The sequence below is a fragment of the Salvelinus sp. IW2-2015 genome, linkage group LG8 (assembly GCF_002910315.2).
Source record: "Salvelinus sp. IW2-2015 linkage group LG8, ASM291031v2, whole genome shotgun sequence".
NCBI classification, from domain to species: domain Eukaryota; kingdom Metazoa; phylum Chordata; class Actinopteri; order Salmoniformes; family Salmonidae; genus Salvelinus; species Salvelinus sp. IW2-2015.
The window spans coordinates 517,407-541,731 of NC_036848.1; the positions used below are offsets into that span (position 1 = coordinate 517,407).

General features: G+C 42.5%; 2 protein-coding genes and 1 long non-coding RNA gene across 3 annotated transcripts in view; all 3 read left to right on the forward strand.

The window, feature by feature from the left end:
* Positions 1 to 17,168, forward strand: part of LOC111967186 (shootin-1) — a 29,697-nt gene extending 12,529 nt beyond the window's left edge. The window contains 18 exon segments of the mRNA XM_070444640.1: positions 846 to 920; positions 1,042 to 1,064; positions 1,400 to 1,562; positions 2,185 to 2,282; positions 3,428 to 3,553; positions 9,861 to 10,058; positions 11,412 to 11,575; positions 11,752 to 11,825; positions 11,828 to 11,893; positions 12,004 to 12,039; positions 12,042 to 12,077; positions 12,226 to 12,261; positions 12,264 to 12,329; positions 13,476 to 13,495; positions 13,999 to 14,064; positions 14,208 to 14,343; positions 14,902 to 15,217; positions 15,634 to 17,168. Coding sequence (XP_070300741.1) covers positions 846 to 920; positions 1,042 to 1,064; positions 1,400 to 1,562; positions 2,185 to 2,282; positions 3,428 to 3,553; positions 9,861 to 10,058; positions 11,412 to 11,575; positions 11,752 to 11,825; positions 11,828 to 11,893; positions 12,004 to 12,039; positions 12,042 to 12,077; positions 12,226 to 12,261; positions 12,264 to 12,329; positions 13,476 to 13,495; positions 13,999 to 14,064; positions 14,208 to 14,343; positions 14,902 to 15,217; positions 15,634 to 15,808 — 1,874 coding nt within the window. The 3' untranslated portion in view covers positions 15,809 to 17,168.
* Positions 13,083 to 13,398, forward strand: LOC139028108 (uncharacterized). The gene is made up of 2 exons (XR_011480271.1): positions 13,083 to 13,193; positions 13,258 to 13,398. It is a non-coding gene; the product is annotated as an uncharacterized lncRNA (long non-coding RNA).
* Positions 17,169 to 19,197: 2,029 nt separating the features above from the next.
* LOC111967187 (THO complex subunit 3) lies at positions 19,198 to 22,274 on the forward strand. The gene is made up of 6 exons (XM_023992054.2): positions 19,198 to 19,414; positions 19,751 to 19,907; positions 20,508 to 20,712; positions 21,020 to 21,181; positions 21,378 to 21,478; positions 21,722 to 22,274. The coding sequence occupies exons 1-6, from the start codon at positions 19,235 to 19,237 to the stop codon at positions 21,883 to 21,885; spliced, it is 969 nt and encodes a 322-aa protein (XP_023847822.1). The 5' UTR covers positions 19,198 to 19,234; the 3' UTR covers positions 21,886 to 22,274.
* The last annotated feature ends 2,051 nt before the right edge of the window (positions 22,275 to 24,325 follow it).

Sequence of the window (24,325 nt, forward strand, 5' to 3'; positions counted from 1 at the left end):
GATAGGGAGAAGCGGGAAAGCAGAGGGAAATCTGAATATCCGTCGGGAGAAGAAGAGAGGGATAAGCTCGTGGAGAAGACTAGAGCGGAAACTGAAATAGCCTCATAGGAGAAAGGGGAAAACAGAGGGAAACTGAATAGCGTCGAGGCTAGGAGAAGGGGAACAGAGGGAAACTGATAGCTCGAAAGAGGAAATGAGACGAAGCCAAGGGAGAGGGAAACGAGAGGGAAACTTGAAATAGCGTCGATAGGGAGAAGGGGAAACAGAGGGAACTGAATAGCTCCGATAGAAGAGAAGGGGAGAATAGAGCAGAACTGAATAGCATCGATAGGGAGAGGAAGAGGAAAACGAGAAGAGGGAATAGAGCGGAATAAGCTCGAATAGAGGAAAGGGGAAACAGTGGGAAACTGAATAGCTCGCAGTAGGGAAGGGAAACAGAGGGAAACTCGTAGCTCCATAGTGGAGAATGGGGAACACAGAAGAGGAAATTATGCTCCAATAGGGAGAGGGGAAACATGTGAAACTGAATAGCTCCATAGGGAGAAGGGGAAACAGAGGGAAACTGAATAGCTCCATAGGAGAAGGGGAAACAGGAAAGAAATGATGAATAGCTCGATAGGAGAAGGGGAAATAGAGGGTAAAACTGAATAGCTCGGATAGAGAAGCGGGATAACAGTTAGTCAACACAATAGAATCTGCTGCTCTCATTTCAGTCAAGTAATTTATCACAGTCGGCATAGAATATTAGTCAGTCAATGATCAGTGCATTCACTTCTTTAAAAATATGAGTCAAATCCGTACCATAAAAAAAAAACTAACTGTAATGTAATGTTTTTGTATTCCAGTTTCCCAAATGGTGATCGAGGAGTAGTGAGCGTTCTTGCAGACGCAGCTGGAGATAAAAAATCCTGCAGAGAAATGCTGAGGCCCTTGCCCACCGGGACAAGAAGAAGGTACAAAAGCTGATACACGACTATGATTTCGTCCTATGAAGCACCTTTGCACCAAAGCGGTCACGAGAACTGGATTTACTTGACTTAGTAGTTGAGGCCCTTGCCACCAAGGTAAGAGACTGACACTGCTTGACTTAGTAGTTGAGGCCCTTGCCCCCAAGGTAAGAGACTGACACTGCTTGACTTAGTAGTTAAGTAGTGGTATACCATTACTCTCTGGGCCCTGCCAAGAGGTGGTGATTCAAAAAGACAAGCATTTTTACATGTTTGTATGTATAATGTTTATTTCCATAAGCCTTTGATGTGTAGGCTACAGTAGATACATATCTTACAATATTACAGTCAACATGCCAAATCAGTGTATGTTTCTGTGTGCTATTTGCCTCTGTTATCAGCTTTACATCATTTGTCTTTATCACATCCAGTGTGTGCTGTTTGTCCCCCAGTTGAACAGTGAGAACAGGAAGCTGAAGTATCTGAGCCTGTCGTCTCGACCCTGTCTGGATGAGATGCTACCTAGTATCACAGACTGCATGCCTCTGGAAGAGGAGACGGACACACAGGACACCAGCCCTGACCCGTACAGCCAGTACCAACAGCAGGMTAAAGGTAGCTACCAGACCCGTACACAGACAGTACCAGGTAGCTACCAGACCCGTACACAGACAGTACCAGGTAGCTACCAGACCCGTACACAGACAGTACCGGGTACCTACCAGACCCGTACACAGACAGTACCGGGTAGCTACCAGACCCGTACACAGACAGTACCGGGTAGCTACCAGACCCGTACACAGACAGTACCGGGTACCTACCAGACCCGTACACAGACAGTACCGGGTAGCTACCAGACCCATACACAGACAGTACCGGGTACCTACCAGACCCGTACACATACAGTACCGGGTAGCTACCAGACCCGTACACAGACAGACACACAGGACACCAGCCCTGACCCGTACAGCCAATACCAACAGCAGGTCAACACTATATCAGAACCTTTGTCTAGATTTGTCTTGACGGGGTAATGGACTGACTGCAATGAAATTATGATGTGCCTGTACAGCATATTAGGTTTCATCTTTCTGTTGTTTTTTCTAATGGTATTTCCAGTAGCAAGATAAACCATGTTAAAATGTTATATTAACAGAGCGCTATGTCAGAATATTAGAAGTAGTGAAGAGATGTCATCACGTCGTGTCACCCAGGAACCCTTTTCCTTCCCCTCCAGAGCTGCAGGAGACAGTGAGCAGTCTGCTGCAAGAGAAGAAGTGGCTTGCCGGTCAGCTTCAAGAGCAGCAGAGACAGATTGAAGAGCTAACAGCCCTGGTGAGTATCCACTACCGGGCCTGGTAATCAATACCTCACAGGAGGACTGTCTCAGACAGGCACAGAACGTGTCTGCTTGGGGTGGGATTCTGAGGGCTGCTGAGAGGACTTGTATTATACTATGTGAGATTGAATGAAGAATATCTGTCTAGATTTTTCATAGTTTTGATATGTACACTGATCAAAAATCTAAATTAGTTATAGTTCATATAAGGAAATCAGTCAATTGATATACATTAATTGGGCCTTAATGTATGGATTTCACATGACTGGGAATACAGATATGCATCTGTTGGTCACAGACACCTTAAAAAAAAGCAGGTGCGTGGATCAGAAAACCAGTCAGTATCCGGTGTGACCATCATTTGCCTCACGCAGCGCAACACATCTCCTTCACTTAGAGCTGTTGGATGCTGTTGGATCAGGATGTTGATTGTGTCCTGTGGAATGTTGTCCCACTCCTCTTCAATGGCTGTACAAAGTTGCTGGATATTGTCGGGAACTGGAACACGCTGTCGTACACGTCGATCCAGAGCATCCCAAACATGCTCAATGGGTGACATGTTTGGTGAGTAAAATGCAAACCCACAGTTTCATTAGCTGTCCGGGTGGCTCGTGTCAGACCATCCCGCAGGTGAKGAAGCCGAATGTGGAGGTCCTGGACTGATTTGGTTACACGTGGTCTGCGGTTGTGAGGCCGGTTGGATGTACTGCCAAATTCCCTAAAATGACAWTGGAGGCGGCTTATGGTAGAGAAATTAACATTGAATTATCTGGCAACAGCTCTGGTGGACATTCTTGTAGTCAGCATGCCAATTGCATGCTCCCGCAGAACTTGAGACATCTGTGYTATTGTTGTGTGACAAAACAGCACATTTTAGAGTGGCCTTTTATTGTCCACAGCACAAGGTGCACCTGTGTAATGATCATGCTGTAATCCGTTTCTTGAGGTGAGGTGTATGGATTATCTTGGAAAAGGAGAAAAATGCTCACTAACAGGGATGTAAACAAATTTGTGTACAAAATTTGAGAGAAATAAGCTTTTTGTGCGTATGAAACATATCTMGGATATTTCAGCTCATGAAACATGGGACCAACACTTTCCACATTGTGTTTATATTTTTCCATTCTAAATGTTTTTGTAGACTGAGAAGGAGCAAGCTGAAATGAAGGAGCTTCACAAAACCACGGAGCAGCAAAGCAAGACCATCAAGAGGTTCAATAGAGGTGAGTTACATGACAGTCTATCCACTGTGTTCATATCAGTAGAGGTGAGTTACATGACAGTCTATCCACTGTGTTCATATCAGCTAGAGGTGAGTTACATGACAGTCTACTCCACTGTGTCCATATCAGTAGAGGTGAGTGACATGAACAGTCTATCCCACTGGTTCATATCAGTAGAGGTGAGTGACATGACAGTCTATCCACTGTTCATATCAGTAGAGGTGAGTACATGACAGTCTATCCACTGTGTTCATATCAGTAGAGGTGAGTTACATGACAGTCTATCACTGTGTTCATATCAGTAGAGGTGAGTGACATGACAGTATCACTACCACTGTGTCATATCAGTAGAGGTGAGTTACATGACAGTCTATCCACTGTGTTCATACCAGTAGAGGTGGAAGTGACATGACATCTATCCACTGTGTTCATATCAGTAGAGGTGAGTTACATGACAGTCTATCCACTGTGTCCATATCAGTAGAGGTGAGTGACATGACAGTCTATCCACTGTGTTCATATCAGTAGAGGTGAGTTACATGACAGTCTATCCACTGTGTTCATAATCAGTAGAGGTGAGTTACATGACAGTCTATCCACTGTGTCATATCAGTAGAGGTGAGTGACATGACAGTCTATCCACTGTGTTCATATCAGTAGAGTGAGTGACATGACAGTCTATCCACTGTGTCATATCAGTAGAGGTGGAGCTGACATGAACAGTCTATCCACTGTGTTCATATCAGTAGAGGTGAGTTACATGACAGTCTATCCACTGTGTTCATATCAGTAGAGGTGAGTGACATGACAGTATCCACTACCACTGTGTTCATATCAGTAGAGGTGAGTTACATGCAGTCTATCCACTGTGTTCATACAGTAGAGGTGAGTGACATGACAGTCTATCCACTGTGTTCATATCAGTAGAGGTGAGTTACATGACAGTCTATCCACTATCCACTGTGTTCATATCAGTAGAGTGAGTTACATGACAGTCTATCCACTGTGTTCATATCAGTAGAGGTGAGTGACATGACAGTCTATCCACTGTGTTCATATCAATAGAGGTGAGTACATGACAGTCTATCACTGTGTTCATATCAGTAGAGGTGAGTTACATGACAGTCTATCCACTGTGTTCATATCAGTAGAGGTGAGTGACATGACAGTCTATCCACTGTGTTCATATCAGTAGAGGTGAGTTACATGACAGTCTATCCACTGGTGTCCATATACAATAGAGGTGAGTTACATGACAGTCTATCCACTGTGTTCATATCAGTAGAGGGTGAGTTACATGACAGTCTATCCACTGTGTTCATATCAGTAGAGGTGAGTTACATGACAGTCTATCCACTACCCACTGTGTTCATATCAGTAGAAGGGTGTGTTCATGACAGTCTATCCACCATGTTCATATCAGTAGAGGTGAGGAGATTAACATCACAGAGCATATCCGCTATCTGTACCTCACATGAGTTGTATATCATATCTGCGTTGGCTACTATCGTTGCGCTGATCAACATATCGGTAGCTTTACGTCACAGACTCTGTAATAGACCAGGAGAACGTGGTTATGCTAGTCATCTCGGGACAGTGTAACATATTTAATACCAGTAATACTGTATGTAGAGAGATACAATGTGTGCATTGATTTATATGTTCACTCAGTCAGTATAAAAAGAAGTAATAGTATGTGGGTGGGCTGTGCAAGCTGTGCTGTCTTTTAAAGACGCAGAGCCCTCACCTCACACACACACACACACACACACACACACACACACACACACACACACTCTCTCTCTGCTCACCATCCTTAATCAACTGTCGAGGGCATGCTACTGCTCCCCAACCTGTCTCCTCCTCAGAGACTTCATCCTGGTAGAGAGGGCGCTACACAGCAGATGCCCTCTGTCTTTCTGCCTGCTGTTACTATATATTACCATCTGGAAACAGCTTCAGGCTTCAATTAGACCATCCTCCCTGATGCTATTGTTTACTGTTTAACTGTGGTTAGCTTATTAATCCCTCGTTCTCTCTACTCCATCCTTCATCTCTCTCTCATCTCCTCTCTCTTCAGCTGTCTGTGATGTGTACTACAGAGGTATGAGGAGATGAAGGAGCAGCTGGATTTGGCAGCAGAGCCTGAGGATGAAGGCGTGCATCCATGGGGCTAAGGCCGCGAAAAAAATAGAGATCAGCAGCGACGCACGGCACAGACAGCCCCCCTAGCCGCACAGGCGAACAGGAAAACGGGAACCAGACACCGGCGACAGTACAGACAAGTGCAAGACACTATACGGCGCAGCCAGGCAGAAGGCATGAAGACATCGACTATAGAGCAGGGAGAATGGGGGATATCGACTTACTGCTGCTGTCCATTATCTTAAATCACCATGGTTAATAAATTACTTGTACAAATGTTTGTTGTCTTTGCTACGTGTGCTAACATTACAAATGCTTTGATTACTTGTAGCCTTTTTTTCTCCTAATGTTATCAAATACTCTTAAATAAACAAATAGACTATTTGTCACTATAATATATTTGTTGATAATAATAATTTGTTGTTGAGGAATGGTGCTTACTATTTATTCCTGAAAAGCATATTTACTGACCTCCAAATAACAGAAACCCTCACAGATCTAGGGTTCTTAGCAAGTCCTAGTGCTGGACTGAGAAGAAGCAAGCAAAAGTACTAGTCTTAGGTACTGAGGAGCAAGAAGACAGCAGAAGTACTAGTCCTAGTCTGGGACTGAGGAGCCAGCAGCAAGTATATTAGTCCTAGTCTGGGGATAGAGATCCCACTGTAGGAGCAGCAGCAGTACTTAGTCCTAGTCCTGGGACTGAGGAGACGACAGCCCAGTAACTAGTCCTAGTCTGGGAGCTGACAGCAGTAGAGGCAGCACAGACTGACAACAGAAGCAAGATCCATGCAATGCTTGAAGGCAGACATTTGCTTGGGGGACCACAGCCACGTTAGAGTAGTGGGGGTACGTTACGGCTGCTTGGCCTGAGGCTAGGGAGAGGGGTTCTCTGAGAAGGCTGGCTGTGGTTGTTGTAGACCATTTAATAAAAAACCAACGCTGCTTACTTCCTGCTTCATGCTACAGTCTAACCTGCTTCCATATCTAGCTCTTCATGCTACAGTCTAATGCTTCCCATATCCTGTTCATGCTACAGTCTAATGCTTCCATATCCTGCTTCATGCTACAGTCTAATGCTTCCATATCCTGCTTCATGCTACAGTCTAATGCTTCATATCCTGCTTCATGCTACAGTCTAAATGCTTCCATATCTGCTTCATGCTACAGTCTAATTGCTTCCATATCTCTTGCTTCATGCTAAGTTCTAATGCTTCCATATCCTGCTTCATGCTACAGTCTAATTGCTTCTATCCTGCTTCATGCTACAGTCTAATGCTTCCATATCCTGCTTCATGCTACAGTCTAATGCTTCCATATCCTGCTTCATGCTACCAGTCTAATGCTTCCATATCCTGCTTCATGCTCAAGTCTAATGCTTCCATATCCTGCTTCATGCTACAGTCTAATGCTTCCATATCCTGCTTCATGCTACAGTCTATGCTTCATATCCTGCTTCATGCTACATCTAATGCTTCTAATCCTGCTTCATGCTACAGTCTAATGCTTCCATATCCTGCTTCATGCTTACAGTCTAATGCTTCTATATCCTGCTTCATGCTCTACAGCTAATGCTCCATATCCTGCTTCATGCTAGAGTCCTATGCTTCGCTATATCCTTGCTTTCATGCTACAGTCTAATGCTTCCATATCCTGCTTCATGCTACAGTCTAATTGCTTCATATCCTGCTTCATGCTACAGTCTAATGCTTCCATATCCTGCTTCATGCTACAGTCTAATGCTTCCATATCCTGCTTCATGCTACAGTCTAATGCCTTCTATCCTGCTTCATGCTACAGTCTAATGCTTCCATATCCTGCTTCAATGCTACAGTCTAATGCTTCCATATCCTGCTTCATGCTACAGTCTAATGCTTCCATATCCTGCTTATGCTACAGTCTAATGCTTCTTTATCCTGCTTCAGCTACATGTCTAATGCTCTCATATCCTGCTCATGCTACAGTCTATATGCTTCATTCCTTCATGCTACAGTCTATGATCCACTTATATCCTGCTTCATGCTACAGCGTCTTGAAATGCTTCTTATCCTGTTCATTCTCTCAATTCTCTATCGCTTCACGATCGCTTGGCTTCATTACAGATCTAATGCTTCCATATCCTGCTTCAGGCTAAGTCTAATGCTTCATTCCATGCTTCATGCTACAGTCTAATGCTTCCATATCCTGCTTCATGCTACAGTCTAATGCTTCCATATCCTGCTTCATGCTACAGTCTAATGCTTCCATATCCTGCTTCATGCTACAGTCTAATGCTTCTATATCCTGTCGTTCATGCTACAGTCTAATCTTTCCATATCCTGCTTCATGCTACAGTCTAATGCTCCTCCACTATCGCTGACTTCATTCTACAGGTCTATGCATTCTACATATCCTGCCTTCATGCTACACTACTAATCTGCTTTCCATGATCCTGCTTTCATGCTAATCAAGTCAATTGCTTCTATATCCTGCTTTCAATGCTACAAGCTATATGCTTCCATATCGCTGCTTCATGACTAGAGTCTAATGCTCCAAATCCTGCTTCATGCTACAGTCTAATGCTTCCATACGGGCTGCTTCATGCTACAGTCTAATGCTTCTATATCCGTGCTTCATGCTACATATAGCCCTACAAGTAGAGCGTTCTTCATTTATCCTGCTTCATGCTACAGTCTAATGCTTCCATATCGCTGCTTCATGCTACAGTCTAGATGCTCTAACATCCTGCTTCATGCTACATCTAATGTTCATATCCTTTCATTACAGTCTTGCTTCTTATCATGGCTTCTGCTATAATGCTCATATGGTCACTAGAGATCTAATGCTATCCATTCTCTTGCAGTTACAGCCGTCTATATGCTCCAATCTGCTCAGACCAGTATTAATGCTTCTTTACAATTCCTGCTTCATGCCTACAGTCTAATGCTTCCATATCCTGCTTCATGGCTACAGTGGCTAATGCTTCCATATCCTGCTTCATGCTACAGTCTAATGTTACCTGCTCAGCTCCAGTCTAGCTTGCCTATCCTCAAGTTGCTTACAGTTATACTGCCATATCCTTGCTTTTCATCTGCTACAGTCTAATGCTTCATATTATCCTGCTTCATGCTACAGTCTAATGCTTCCATATCCTGCTCATGTAGCTTGTTCAGGGTTCCGCTTTCATGGCATACAGTCTTAATGCTTCCAGATCCGCTCTCATGCTACAGTCTAATGCTTCCACTATCCGGCTTCATGGCTACAGTCTAATGCTTCTCAATCCTGCTTCATGGCTACAGTCTAATGCTTCCTCTGCTTCATCTAGACATTAATGTTTTCCTATGCACAGTCTAATGTCTATATTCCTGCTTCAATTACTAAGTCCATATCTGCTTCATGCTACAGTCTAATTGCTTCCAGTATTCCTGCGTTTCATGCTACAGTCTAATGCTTCCATTCCTGCACCTTCTTCTACAGTCTAATGACTTACCCATATCTGTTCATCTCTACATGTCTAGATAGCTGTCTCATCCTGCTTCGTAGGAACGAAGTTGGGATCATTTATGCTTCCAATATATTCTGCTCTACACGCATACAGCTAATGCTTCTCATATCCTGCTTCCATTCTAGTCAGGTCTAATGCTTCCAATATCCTGCTCTCTATCATCTTAATGGTCTAGATGATCTTTATGCTGTCTATGCGGACTTGCTAATTAAATGATTTTCATACTCTTAATGTCAGTCTATCGCGTCTATTATCCTGCTTCAAATGCTTACGAGTTCTAATGCTTCTTACTCTGCTTCATGCTTACAGTCTCAATGATTCAATATCCTGTCTTCATGCTACAGTCTTAAGTTGATTTCTGCAATATCCTGCCCTTCGGCTACAGTCTAAGCTTCTTACCATCCTTGCTGTACGAATTCTACTGTCTAATGCGTTCCATATCCCAGCCAGAAACCATGGGAGTCTGTTGTTTTTTAAAACACCTGCCCATTCCCTCACTCCCTCCCCTTCCCCCTAGTTCCTCACTACCCTTCCCACGTCTCTCCGCCTCCCTCGGCCTCTACCTTCCTTCCTCTCGCCCCTCCTCGCCTCTTACACTCACTCCCTCTTCCTTTCCTCACCATCACTCCTCTGCCCTTCCTCAACGTCTACATCACACCTCCTCCCATCCGCTGTCCTTCCTCCTTTCCCTCTCTCCCCCTCCCCTCCTTCCTCCTCCACTCCAGTCCTCCCTTCCTCCCTCACTCCCTTCCTCCTCCCCTCCTCTCCTCCTCCAGATGTTGGTGAAGCAGAAAGAGGCTAACAGACAGAGTATGATCCTGCTGCAGAACGCTGACCCCAGCCTGCAGCTGATCATGGCTCTGGAGGACGTGGCTAATGTTACCAAGACTCTGGAGCAGGAGAGACTGCAGCATCACCAGAAGGTAGGTCTAGATCCCACTGTCGCAGTATGACTATCCTACCCCCACTATGAGTCCCTGACTCACTCAGAGAGATAGATACAGTATATATCTAATGTTACCAAGACTCTGGAGCAGGAGAGACTGCAGCATCACCAGAAGGTAGGTCTAGGTCATGGATGGATGGATGGATGGATGGTCTGACTACGTCACAGGACTACTACAGTTATAGGTAGCATCACCAGAAGGTAAGCCTCACAGTCCCAGTCTGACTCCTAGATAGACACAGTATATATCTCTATGGTCTGACTACCCTCACTGGTTTCCCATGCAGCAGTTGCTGTACTCCAGCTGTGGCCAAACCTGCAAAGTCATCACCTCTCAGATCTCCACCCCCAGTACCCACAACACATGACATGGGGCTATGATGGGTGTTTGTTTGAAGCTGTCCAGCCCACAGGATTCCTCCCTAATTAATCTGGCGGCGATCATGAGATACCATCTTCCCCTCTGACAGTATATTATATTTTCCTACAGACAGACAGACAGAAAGCAGGCTACATTACAGACATCTGTCTGACAGATCTAGCTTCTGTAACTGATCTTTCTCAGCACCATGTAGACAAGCTGATCTTTATTACAGACAGAAACAGTCCTCGGCACTCCCACTCAGACCATTCCGCAGGTGAAGAAGACCGGATATGGAAGTCCTGGGCTGGCGTGGTTACATGTGGTCTGTGGTTGCGAGGCCGGTTGGACGTACTTTCAAATTTTCTAAAACAACGTTGGAGGCGGCTTATAGTGTAGAAATGAACGTTAAATTCTCTGGCAACAGCTCTGGTGGYCATTCCTGCAGTCAGCATGCCAATTGCATGCTCTCTCAGAACTTGAGACATCTGTGGCATTGTGTTGTGTGACAAAACTGGACATTTTAAAGTGGCCTTTATTGTCCCCAGCACAAGGTGCACCTGTGTAATGATCATGCAGTTTAATCAGCTTCTTCATATGCCACACCTGTCAGGTGGATGGATTATATTGGCAAAGGAGAAATGCTCACTAACAGGGATGTAAACAAATTTGTMCACAATATTTGAGAGACAAGCTTTTTTTGTATTTGGATAATGTCTGGGATTTTTTATTTCAGCTCATGAAACATGGGACCAACACTTTACATGTTGCGTTTATATTTTTCTTCAGTGTAGTTTTAGCAAGGCAAAGAGCAGAATTGCTAATCTTGATCACATAATGCGTAGTTCTTTGGGTGCAAGGTGATTTGTAAATCGGTGATTTGTAAATCAGTGATTCTGCGCAGTCCAACTGAAATATAGTCAATCTGGATCTCAAACACACTGGTTGTCTCCATTCATATCCATGTAGGTGAAGGCTCTGGAGGCTGAGCTACAGGAGTKCTCTCTGAAACAGCAGATAYCAGAGCTGCAGAGCCAGCTGGAACTGATGGAGGAGGAGAAGAGAGAGACAGAGGGACGTCTGCAGGAGGTAGAGAAGAAGAACCGTGACCTAGAGAAAAGAGGTGGGAGGACGCTACGGGCTGTCATCACATCACACTGTGGGTAACCACAGCTTTTATTCCTGAGCGTTGTTGAAAGAATACGTCTCCAGCGTACCGTGGAAGATCGTTGTCCATCTTCTCCTGTTAAAAGACTGGTGACCCAGCTTCATCTAACACATCTGTCTTTTATATATTTAGTGCAAAGAGCTGCAGGTCCAGAAAGAGCACGGAGCCCTCACCAGGCCCTGAATCAGGGATCGCCCCACCCCCCGCCCCTGTTCCCAGCCCCCTCCACCCCACCACCACCCCTCCCTCCCACCCCCTCCCCCATCACGATGCAACCCCCTCAGGTAAGACAAATAGGCTATTATTAGTTGTGTACAGGCTTGCGTGGAGGGATGAATGCTCCAACCCCAATCTGTCTATCATACTGAGTTTAATTTACTATTTTCATTCAATAGTCACTGATTGCAATCATGAGAAAATCTTCCAAGGGTTCAAAGGGGGATCCCCGAAGTTGGAACAAGCTCCTGGTAGGTTTGAAATCACTGAGAATCAAATCTGCACTGCGAATAATATAGAACATAGAGAATATTATTCAATAGTCATCCATAATTGAGGAATTTCTTATTTTTAAATCACACATCTTTACAATATTATCCATCTCTCCTTGTCCTGTAGAAGGAGGTGCAGAAGGAGGTACAGATGTTAAAGTGAAGCAGTCAATGAGATGATGGAGAGGATTAAACATGGAGTGGTTCTGAGGCCTGTCAAGGGAGGAGACATAAGGTGAAGAGGTCACATTCATGTTTTGTTTAAATAATTGTCTTGGAAAAGTGTGGAAAATAGACTTATTAATGTTCCAAACTGTGGAATATAGACTCCTACCTAATGTTTCTCATCTGTTATGATATAGACTCTACTGAATGTTCTCATATTGTGGAAATATGACTCTACTAATGTTCTCAATAGTCGTGGAAATATAGATCTACTGATGTTATACTGGAATATAGACTCTACTAATGTTCTCAAACTGTGGAATATGACTCTACTAATTTCTCACTGTGGAAATATAGACTACCTAATGTTCTCAACTGTGGAATACTAGACTCTACTGAATGTTTCTACTGAATATAACTCTACTGAATGTTCTATACTGTGGAAATATAGACTCACCTAATGTTCTTACATACTGTCGAAATATAGACTCTACTGAATGTTCTCAAACTGTGGAAATATAGATCTACCGTTCCAATGTGAAGTATACTCATTTCCAACTGTGGAAATATAGACTCTACCTAAGTTCTCATACTGTGGAAATATAACTTACTTAATGTTCTCAAATGCTTGGAAATATAGTCTCTTAATTCTAAACTGTGGAAAATATAGACTCTACTAATGTCTCAATACTGTGGAAATTAGACTACTTAATGTTCTCAAACTGTGGAAATATAGACTCTACTTATGTCTCAACTGTGGAAATATAGATCTACTAATGTTCTCATACTGTGGATATGATTACTATTTCTCATCTGTGGAAATATAGACTCAACTTAATGTTCTCAAACTGTGTGGATATAGACTCTACCTAATGTTCTCAAACTGTGGAAATATAGACTACTTAATGTTCTCAAACTGTGGAATATAGCGTACTGAATGTTCTCATACTGTGGAAATATAGACTCTGCTGTGTTCTCATACTGTGGAAATAAGACTCTACCTAATGTTCTCATACTGTGGAAATATAGACTCTACTTAATGTTTTTACTGTGGAAATATAGATCTACTTAATGTTCTCAACGTGTGGAAATATAGACTCTACTTAATGTTCTCAAACTGTGGAAATATAGACTCTTAATGTGTCTCATACTAATTACTTCCCTTATTTCTCCACCCAGTGTTCAGTTTTTCTAATCAACTGACTGTCTCCCCAAAGAGAGTTGCCGTAAAAGTGAGTATGTTGACTTTTACATCAATTTTGTGAAAGGGAAGTCTCTCTGGATCCTAAAATTACAGCAAAACGGCATGCTAACCCCCACACCACAGAGATAATCCACATCACATGGTAATAGAGTGAGATGGATTATAGCAGTTCTGTTATTAATCTCTTACTAAAACCAGTCTTCAGTTTGGCTTTTGGCATGGCCTATTTCTCTTTGTGTAACATTGTCCATGGATTACCTCACAGTGTAGACTGACAGAGACCACATGGCTGTTGCTTTCATTTATATTATATTGATTGACAAAATCACCATGACAATTTGCAGGCTCCGAGGGGCTATGAGGAGAAAATCAATAAAAATGGCCTCCAGCTTTCAAATATAGACCAGCTATGTGATAAAAGCTAACACCAGCTGCCAGGACCGGTGTGTGTGTGAACACATAAGTAAAATGTGTGTTATGTCCTGTTTATTAACTTAGTTGKTGTATTAATACCATTCTCTCAACCCCTAGCAACCTCCAGTAATGGAAGAAAAGTTGCCACAGGAGAGTGCCATGGAAGAACTGAAAGGCATTCTGGTATGTTATTATTATTATTTTTTATTAGCCTTATTATAAGACATTTATAAAAGCTCATATATGCTTTTAATAAGTGACAAAAAAAACTATATATCTGTTACCAACAGTAAAACATGTTGTCTGTGTTTCTGGACCCCCTCCAGGAGACAGTGAAGAAGAGTCCCAGTCGGGGGTCTCAGGAGTCGGTCCCGTCCCCCCCAGGGAAGAGCCCTGTCAGCAGCGAGCTGGAGGTCATCCTGAGGCGGAGACGTAAACAGGCCTGTGACTCTGGAGATGGAGGTAGCAACACCATTCGTCTGTTTGTTTAGATTTCTTTCGTTCTCCTAAAATAGGTATGAATAGACTATTTGAGTGGCGTGCTGAAAAAAAGAGATGCACATTTTATCCTCGACTATTCTACATATCCTCACCAGAGGGCGCAATACACCCTGTCATGATCATATGCATACAGTACTCTAATCATTAGACTATAGACCAGGACATGCCTGATGTCACTATTCATTAGGAGTGAGCCACATTCACGTGTTGTGAATTCAATAATAATTATACAGTGTAGTCTTTGTAACCAGTTCTTAGACAATCAACAGTGTGTTATCTTTGTGTTAAAATATTGTCCAGGGACAACCAAGTATCAMGAACCAGTTTAGATGTCAGGCCTACAGTGTGGTTGGTAAAAACTTGCATCACTGTTTACTTTGTGAAATGCCAGTCAAATATGTGATTGTTTATGCTCCTAGATCGTATAGTAATKTACTGGAGATAATAACCCACAGAGAGAGTGAACATGCTGTTCTCTTACATCATGTCTCTACTAACCCCTTTGTCTCGCTCCCTCAGATGAGAGCAGGGACGGACAAATAAGCAAGGTCTCCTCCTCTGACAGCCTGAACGGGAGGCACAGCCAGAGCTCCCACAGCTCCGACAGCTCAGGCAAAGAGCCAGAGGGGCCTACAGGGCCAGGGCCTGGGCAGAGCCCCAGAGAGCCAGCCTCCCCCAGCGGAAGGGGCCCTGGCCCAGCCGTAGCAGCCAGGCGCAGGTCAGACTCTGGCCAAGAGCCTCAAGCAGGGTCCTGGCAGGACAGGAGGTCCCGTACTTCTTTGTCTGAGAAAGAGGCCTACTCCGAGGCGCCGGTAACCAATGGATGCATTGTCAGGTAATGTACATCTATTATGGTGACTATCATCATGTTAATTATTTCAGCTGATTTGGCTCACATATCATAGGCACAACTACGAAATGTCTCTGGTTTGAATACCCTAGCCGACAAAGTGAAACACCTGTCGATGTGCCCTTGAGCAAGGCACTTAACCTAAATTTGCTCCAGGGGCGTACTACTGTTGCAGACCCTTATAAACAACACGTTTCACTGCACCTCTCCGGTGTGTAACAATAAAACTTTTTTTTTTTTACTATAAGAATCAAAGGGGGTAATTTCCCCCCCAAAAAATTCAAACAAAATTATTCTTTCAAAGACTTTGTTGGTGCATCTTTTTGTTGGTGCGGAATACATGTATGAAAATGTGAAGGACTTTTGAAAGAGGACTCACCCTTGTTGTTGTGTTCCAACAGTGGGGAGGAGCCTGAGAATCAGAAGCCAGAGAAATGGGCACCGCAGGGCAACGGAATCAGCCACCTTAACCCGGGCCTGACTGTGGAGTCGGACACGCATGCCACGCTCTCTCCCAGCCTCTCCGCAGTGCCCAACCCACTCAGCGGGAACGGGAGTACAGATGCAGAGTGTTGAAGGTCGGCTCCAGAGGTCCCTGGGCAACCAGGAAGGCAGGCGTGCTGAGGAAAGCTGCACAATTTGCACAGAATCTCAGTTATCTGCAGTTAGAGACACTTCATTAAAAAAGCGTTAGGTTATTTTATTTGATGCACAAACGATCTCAATCGGATGTGTCTTTGTGTCATCATCTGATGAAATGCACTGTTTTAGAATCCAACCTTTTTTAATCAGTTATTTCTCTTCTTCCTCCCCCTGTTATAGTGAACAGGATTTGAATGATACTTCTAATCTACAGTATAGCACAAACTTATTTGATGCAAGTTCTGCTTCTTCCTTACTTTTCCTGAATCTAAAGAAGACACTATCCTACTACCGTAAGACTTTRAGTACGGTTACTGCTTACTTTATGCKYCAGAAYCACCACCTAAACATCGATAAAGAACTATGTTTACCATCTGGGTCATCATTAGCAAATAGGATACAGATATTGCACATTATGAAGGTACTTTTGCTATTTCAAAACTGTTTCAGTTTGTGAACTATCTTTAATGTGTAATCGATGCAACTACAGCGTAGGGATACAAATGAAAGCCATGAGCATGTTTCAATCAAAAGTAGCCTACCATCCTTGAGAATTAGGTGCTTGTGTACTCAGTCTACCTCGTATTAGACACACTTGCCTCTTGACTATCCTAAATTGTATTTAACGGGGAAAAACATGATATATTATCATCTACATGCAATGGCACAACATTTGTAAATGTCTTCCACCTACATTCCCAAGCTGTATAAGGTGCTTTGTTCATATTTGCTGGTATACTCCRATTGTTTCATTACGGCTGTAACCTGATTTCGTCCTGTGTGTATTCCCCACCTGTATTATGTTAGTAGGTAATGCTTTCAGATATCTAGTACAACCTAAAACAACTGGATTACAGAGGTTACAAACTTAACTGATACAGCAACTTAATCTAAGAAGTAAATACATTTGAAGGCTAATAGGACAGTCACTCTCACACCCATCATGACATTGTAAATGTTTTCTTAAAAATATAGAAACAACATTGAGAGCATTGACTCTATTTTAAGTCATTTCTATGAAGCCTTCTTTCATGTTTTCCAGGTGCAATTATTTACTAAGTCTTAAACCTATCACCATTTTCTCAATTCCATTTTTATTTTATCAAGCAAGCAGCTGATGAAAAAGGAAATAACTGGACTGAGTTTGTGTGAATCTTGATATTGTGTGTGTTTGGGATTTGAAAATGAAGTGTTATGTTTTTTTTTTWAACATTTACATTGATGTTCWTTTTTCAATTGTATGAAATAAAATTACCCAATAAAAACAACAAGACTTGTACTTGTATCTATTTTTCCATCGTTATGTGTGTAGTATATGACTAATATTAGATCATTATTGCTGAACTGAACTCCATTTCAAACATAACCTGAGATGGCTTTATTGGCATAGAAACTGAACTACAGAGTGTTGTACTGTGCTTGACTGAGCCTTTAATGCCTAAATGTAAGGTGGTTCATTGTTAAGAGTGTTGAATCAATAAAGTTAGACAGCGTTTAAATGGATTGGTTCACTTTAATGCCCATTTCGTATTATTCAAAACCATTTAACTATTTAGACAATGATGATATAATAAGGCCAGAGGAGGTGTGGTATATGGACAATATACCACGGCTAAGGGCTGTTCTTATGTACGACACAAACCCCCAAGGTGCCTTATTGCTATTATAAATTGGTTACCAACGGAATTAGAACAGTAAAAATAAGTGTTTTGTCATACCCGTGGTATACGGTCTGATATACCACGGCTGTCAGCCAATCGGCATTCAGGGTTTGAACCACCCAGTTTATAATCTTTTATAATCCACGATTTATCCCTGATAATACAAAAAACATAATACACGACTGTAGCTAGATCAAACCCCTCAAGACATTGGAAGGCCAGCAATGTGTAATCGGGCTAACAAGTTTTTGACGGTGTTGTCAACCAGCCACTTTGGTGCTTTGGGCCAATGCCAAGTGAYCTAGAGCGCAAGGCGCTATCGGAGTGTACCAAGAGAAAGCTCAAGGTTTTCCACTGCGACGGGAATAGAACACAGTTGAGTTTGGTGGTCGTTTTTCTGTGTGTGGCCACTTCTCATGCTCTCAAAATGTTGGCGCRTGGAGACGACACGTTTTCCGAGGTGAGCAGGACAATTATGAGTTGGAGTCAGGAGAGTCAGGAGAACAGGAATATTGGGACAGGCCAGGGACACAGACAGGTGGATTTCTGAAGAGGAATGGAGGGGAAAGAGGAAGAAGAGGTCGAGTAGGAGTGACATTTTTGGAGAAAGTGGATTCTTGCCTTTTGGCAGATCCATTTGTGATTTCAGGATGGGGAMGAAAGGAGTTGGGTACAGTTGAATCAGTGAAGGTAACCTGTACTGGACTTGTGATATTTGTTTGTGTTTCTTCTGACCAGAGGGAGCTGGCGCATGAGCAATTGAAGTTGAAGATTCCTGGTGTTTGTGATGCCTGATGTTMGGTGCAACTCAGACSTGGTGGTGAGCGTGGTCCTTTGAGTTTTGGGTCAGAGTCTCTACCAGACAAAATCATGTCAGGATATATCAGTTATCCTGTTTGAGGTTTTGTGCCGAATCCACTGCACTGTTTCAGGTGCAACGTTTATGGTCATGTCGTAGCAGTTTGTAGGAGGGAGATTCCAAGATGGGTAGTGTGGAGGAGGGCATGGGATAGCGGATTGTGTAGTTTTGGTGGAGAAAGTTGTCTGTGTCAACTGTAGGGGTGCCCATGTTGCTGGGTGTCGGAAGTGTCCGGTGAGAGAGAGGCAGGTTGAGGTGGCTAGACTCAGAGTAGTGCAGAAGGTGTCGTATGCTGAGGCAGTGAAGAAAGTAGAGGTGAATGGGTCGAAAGGTTAAGGATCCTGAGAGGATCCCTGTGAGTAGTAGATCTGTGCCAGCACAGAGGGATAGGTTAACGAGTGATATATGCTTCAGCAAGGTTGTCTTCTTTGCGTTCATAGCAATGGTTATCAACTGTATCACAGAAATGGAATGTAAATCACAGAAAATAGATGTTGTGGTGGCAGCTGCAGAGAAGTATTTGGGTATATGAGATTTGACTTCAGAAGAGTTACAGGGTGTGTTGAGTGGTGGTGTCCGGTCCTCCAAGGCTGTTGGCATAGTGCAGGAGGAGATAGGGGCAAAGTAGTGGAATGGGGTAGTGGGTTTTTAATGACTATAGCGTTAGTCGAAAGGGATTTTTTTTGTTTTGTTTGTATCACAAAGTATAATGGATTTATATCATAGTCTAGTTGGGGGCGGTAATGCAACATATTGGATGCCAACCGCCGTTAAACTCCAAAGAAGAAGAAGAACCACCCCACCCCCTCGTAGTGACATAACGTGGTAGTATCTTCCAAAATGGCGTCCAAATATTATCAAGAGATGCAAGAGAGTTTTAGAAATAACAACAAAAGTAGGGAATTCCCTGCGCATAGCGCTAAAGTTCATTCAGTAGCATGGAGTTGCGACGGCAGGAGGTTGGCATCTGGGTCTTTTGATAAAACAGCAAGCGTATTTGTCTTGGAAAAAGACCGTTTGGTACGTTGCTAGCATGTAATAGACGCAAGCTAACATTGAATGAATTTACCACMCATGCTAGTGCAAGGCTCATAACACGACTCTCAAGTCTTATCTTGTAACATTCAAGCACACCAAATGATACACTCACTTTTATATCTAGCAGATATCTATTAATAGGTTAACTATGATCAGATCGGGAAGAGCCTGCTAACTAGCTAGATGCTATGTTATGTGCTGAACCAGCTAGCCTAGACAACTGGCTAGTTAGTTACTATTTGTGGTAGCAACCTCCACCTTAGCACACAGCTAGCTATCTTGTTGATTGTTGTTTTTACCTATTTCAACCCCTTACAGGTGAAGGAGAACAACTACAGAGGCCACGGAGACAGTGTTGATCAGTTGTGTTGGCATCCTACCAACCCAGACGTGTTTGTCACTGCATCAGGGGACAAGACCATACGCATCTGGGACGTCAGAACAACAAAGTGCACTGCTACTGTTAACACTAAAGGTACCTTCCAATTAGAACAACAAAGTGCACGCTACTGTCAACACTAAAGGTACCTTCCAATTAGAACAACAAAGTGCACGGCTACTGTCAACACTAAAGGTACCTTCCAATTAGAACAACAAAGTGCACGCTACTGTCAACACTAAAAGTACCTTCCACATTAGAACAACAAAGTGCACGGGCTACTGTCAACCATAAAGTACCTTCCCAATTAGAACAACAAAGTGCACGGCTACTGTCAACACTAAAGGTACTTCCAATTAGAACAACAAAGTGCACGGGCTACTGCAACACTAAAGGTACCTTCCAATATTAGAACAACGAAAGCTGCACGGCTACTGTCAACACTAAAGGTACCTTCCAATTAGAACAACAAAGTGCACGGCTACTGTCAACACTAAAGTTAAACCCATTTTGTACAGCGACGCAAGCGATACATCTGCTGTGTCTTAAGCCAAAAACAATACATTAGTATTGTACTGAAGTGCATGACTTTACAGTACGTGTCATTTTTTGGGGCCATTTGTAATGTTCTGTTGCATTCATTCTGATCTGTGCTGACCAAAAAGTGCTTGATCTACCTGCTATGTTTGTTTGCAGGGGAAAACATCAATATCTGCTGGAGTCCGGACGGCCAAACGATAGCCGTRGGGAACAAGGATGACGTGGTTACCTTCATCGACGTCAAATCACACCGGTCACGAGCTGAGGAGCAGTTTAAGTTTGAAGTCAACGAGATCTCGTGGAATAATGACAACAACATGTTCTTTCTCACCAATGGAAACGGGTGCATCAACATCTTGAGGTAAGACCTTGGTCCCTTCCAAAATAGCACCCTAGGTTATTCCCTATTTAGTGCACTACTTTTGGCTAGGACCCATATGGTGCTGGTATAAACCAGTGCACTACTTAGGGAATAGGGTGTCATTTCCCCCACACGCCGTTACTCAAGTATTCACAATCCTGTCCAAACTAGAATGTGTAGCTTATGTCCTGTGATGTAGCCTACGCCTATTGCTGCTGCACATGAACATGGATATGACTTGGAAGTAGTAGATAGGTTCATAATTAGCCTAAGTTACAGCTCCCTGACTTTGAAATGTTGTTTTCAGTTACCCTGAGTTGAAGCCCATCCAATCGATCAACGCTCACCCCTCCAATTGCATCTGCATCAAGTTTGACCCAACCGGGAAGTACTTTGCCACAGGAAGTGCAGATGCCCTGGTCAGTCTGTGGACCGTTGAAGAACTGGTCTGTGTTCGTTGTTTCTCCAGGTGAGTGAGTCTACATTGAAAACAGTCAATATGGACAGATATCTATCTACAACAAATCGTTCAAATCCCTCATCACCATCATCAGCTATCCCCAGTAGCCCATTAAGCACCCAAACAATGATCAGTATTTGTATCACTTGACACTCATGCTTTTGCAATGTATACATACGTTGAGTCTGATTGTCTTGTGTTTCAGGTTGGACTGGCCAGTGAGAACATTGAGTTTCAGCCATGATGGGAAGATGCTGGCTTCAGCCTCAGAAGACCACTTCATAGACATAGCAGAGGTTGAAACAGGTTAGTTGAAGAAAAAAAAAGTCAATACAACTTTTTTGTTGACACATAAGAAACACGATTAGCAAAAACACAAAATAGTTAAAATAATTGAATTTGCTAGAATAATCCACTCACTCCCCGTGGACCTTACGGCCTACAAAACAAGCCCACACAATGCCCCATAGTCCTTGGCAAGAATAAAGTCCTCATTAATTGGAGTTCATCATTCCTCAGTATCCTCTTCTTTGTTTTGTGTTTTTGCAGGAGAGAAGCTGTGGGAGGTCCAGTGTGAGTCTCCTACGTTCACAGTAGCCTGGCATCCTAAGAGACCGCTGCTGGCCTACGCATGTGATGACAAGGAAGGGAAGTACGACAACAATAGAGAGTCTGGCACAGTCAAACTGTTTGGATTACCTAATGATTCCTGAGTGAGATCTAACACGCTGTATTTTGATTCACTCTTTAAACCAAGTTTATATGGATAATTGGCCCTACTTTGTGGAGTCATGTTTCCTGTTCCTGTGCTGTAAGACGTCTTCTCTATATGTTCAATACAACATCCTTGTCTTTTGGTCCATTAAACATTGACAGAAGGGATGCCTGTTTAAATAGCTATATCATGTAAACTGATATTTCTCTTAAGTCGAATGCTCAACTTTCTTCTACTGTTTTTGTTTCTAGAAAGTGTGCCATCTTAGATGTAAAATGAGCAGATGGTTACAGCGATTCTGCAAAGGGAAGAGGGTCGGTCTAGTGTTGTCTTTAAGGATTGGGATTAAACGAGATTTACTCTCCGTAGTGAGGGGAAAACACTCAACAGTTTTTCTCTTTACAACCACCAGATGGCACTGCATCCTAATTATGAACATTTGTTTCTGTACAGTTTCTCCAGTTTGCATTACACACAGTGCAGTACCATATTTTTGTTAACTTGAAATTGATTTTTTTAAATTAAAAGAACAGTCTTGTTTACTTATTTGTCTTGTTTGGACATATCAAGGTGTAAAACTGATACGGTGCAGGGTATGCCTTCTGTGTCTAGATTTTAGTGGGTTATTTCAGTAAGGTTTTTTATTTAACCAGGTAGGCCAGTTGAGAACAAGTTCTCATTTACAACTGCGACCTGTCCAAGATAGAGCAAAGCAGTGCGACAAAAAACAACACAGAGTTACACATAAACAAACGTACAGTCAATAACACAATAGGTACTGTATCTCAGCCAGAAATTGGTGATTCATTGCAGCCTATGGCATTAAGACGATGTGCAACTAAATGAATTTATGTCATGTATACAAGAAGTGAGGATATGTGAGTTTTTGGACTTGATATGGTAGACCTGCCTGCCCTCTGTAGCACAGCTCCCACGCACCAACCACAAGACCATATTATGTTAAGTGTGTGAATATGACGCCCTGCCAACTAAGTACAGTATACAGTCAGGTCCAACATTATTGACACTGTTGATAAAGATGAGCAAGAAAGACTGTATAAAATCAATAATACAACGCTGAGCTATGTTGCATGCAACAACAAAACAATTGAAATGATTTTATACTAATACAGAGAAGGAAACAGAGATTTTGTTTAACAAGTAATACCTAAAAAAAAAATGTTTTTTAAAGATAGGGGTCAAGTATTTGTGTGCTTGGCCACAAGGCTCTATTTTTATGTCATCCAACAAATGCAAACGGCAGGCGTTTGGATTGGAACTGGTATGATGACATGAAAATAGAGCTCTTTGGCCACGCACACCAGTGGAGTTTGGTGTTGAAAAGAACCCCACACTTACTGTAAATATGGTGTTGAAAAGAGGAATCGTACTAGTTAAAACTCCACACTTACTGTAAAATACGGTGTTGAAAAGAGGAATCGTATGTAGTAAAGAACCCCACACTTACTGTAAAATATGGTGTTGAAAAGAGTATGTATGTAGTAAAGAACCCCACACTTACTGTAAAATATGGTGTTGAAAAGAGTATGTATGTAGTAAAGAACCCCACACTTACTGTAAAATACGGTGTTGAAAAGAGGAATCGTATGTGTAAAGAACCCCACACTTACTGTAAAATATGGTGTTGAAAAGAGTATGTATGTAGTAAGAACCCCACACTTACTGTAAAATATGGTGTTGAAAAGAGGAATCGTACGTAGTTAAAAACTCCACACTTACTGTAAAATACGGTGTTGAAAAGAGGAATCGTATGTAGTAAGAACCCACACTTATGTAAATATGGCGTTGAAAAGAGTATGTATGTAGTAAAGAACCCCACACTTACTGTAAAATATGGTGTTGAAAAGAGGAATGTATGTAGTAAAGACCCCACACTTACTGTAAAATATGGTGTTGAAAAGAGTAATGTATGTAGTAAAGAACCCCACACTTACTGTAAATATGTGGTTGAAAAGAGGAATCGTATGTAGTAAAGAACCCCACACTTACTGTAAAATATGGTGTTGAAAAGAGGAATCGTATGTAGTAAAGAACCCCACACTTACTGTAAAATATGGTGTTGAAAAGAGGAATCGTATGTAGTAAAGAACTCCACGTACTGTAAAATATGGTGTTGAAAAGAGGAATCGTATGTAGTAAGAACCCCCACTTACTGTAAATACGGTGTTGAAAAGAGGATCGTATGTAGTAAAGAACCCCACACTTACTGTAAAATATGGTGTTGAAAAGAGGAATCGTATGTAGTAAAGAACCCCACACTTACTGTAAAATATGGTGTTGAAAAGAGGAATCGTATGTAGTAAAGAACCCCACACTTACTGTAAAATATGTGTTGAAAAGAGGAATCGTATGTAGTAAAGAACCCACACTTACTGTAAAATATGTGTTGAAAAGAGGAATCGTATTTAGTAAAGAAC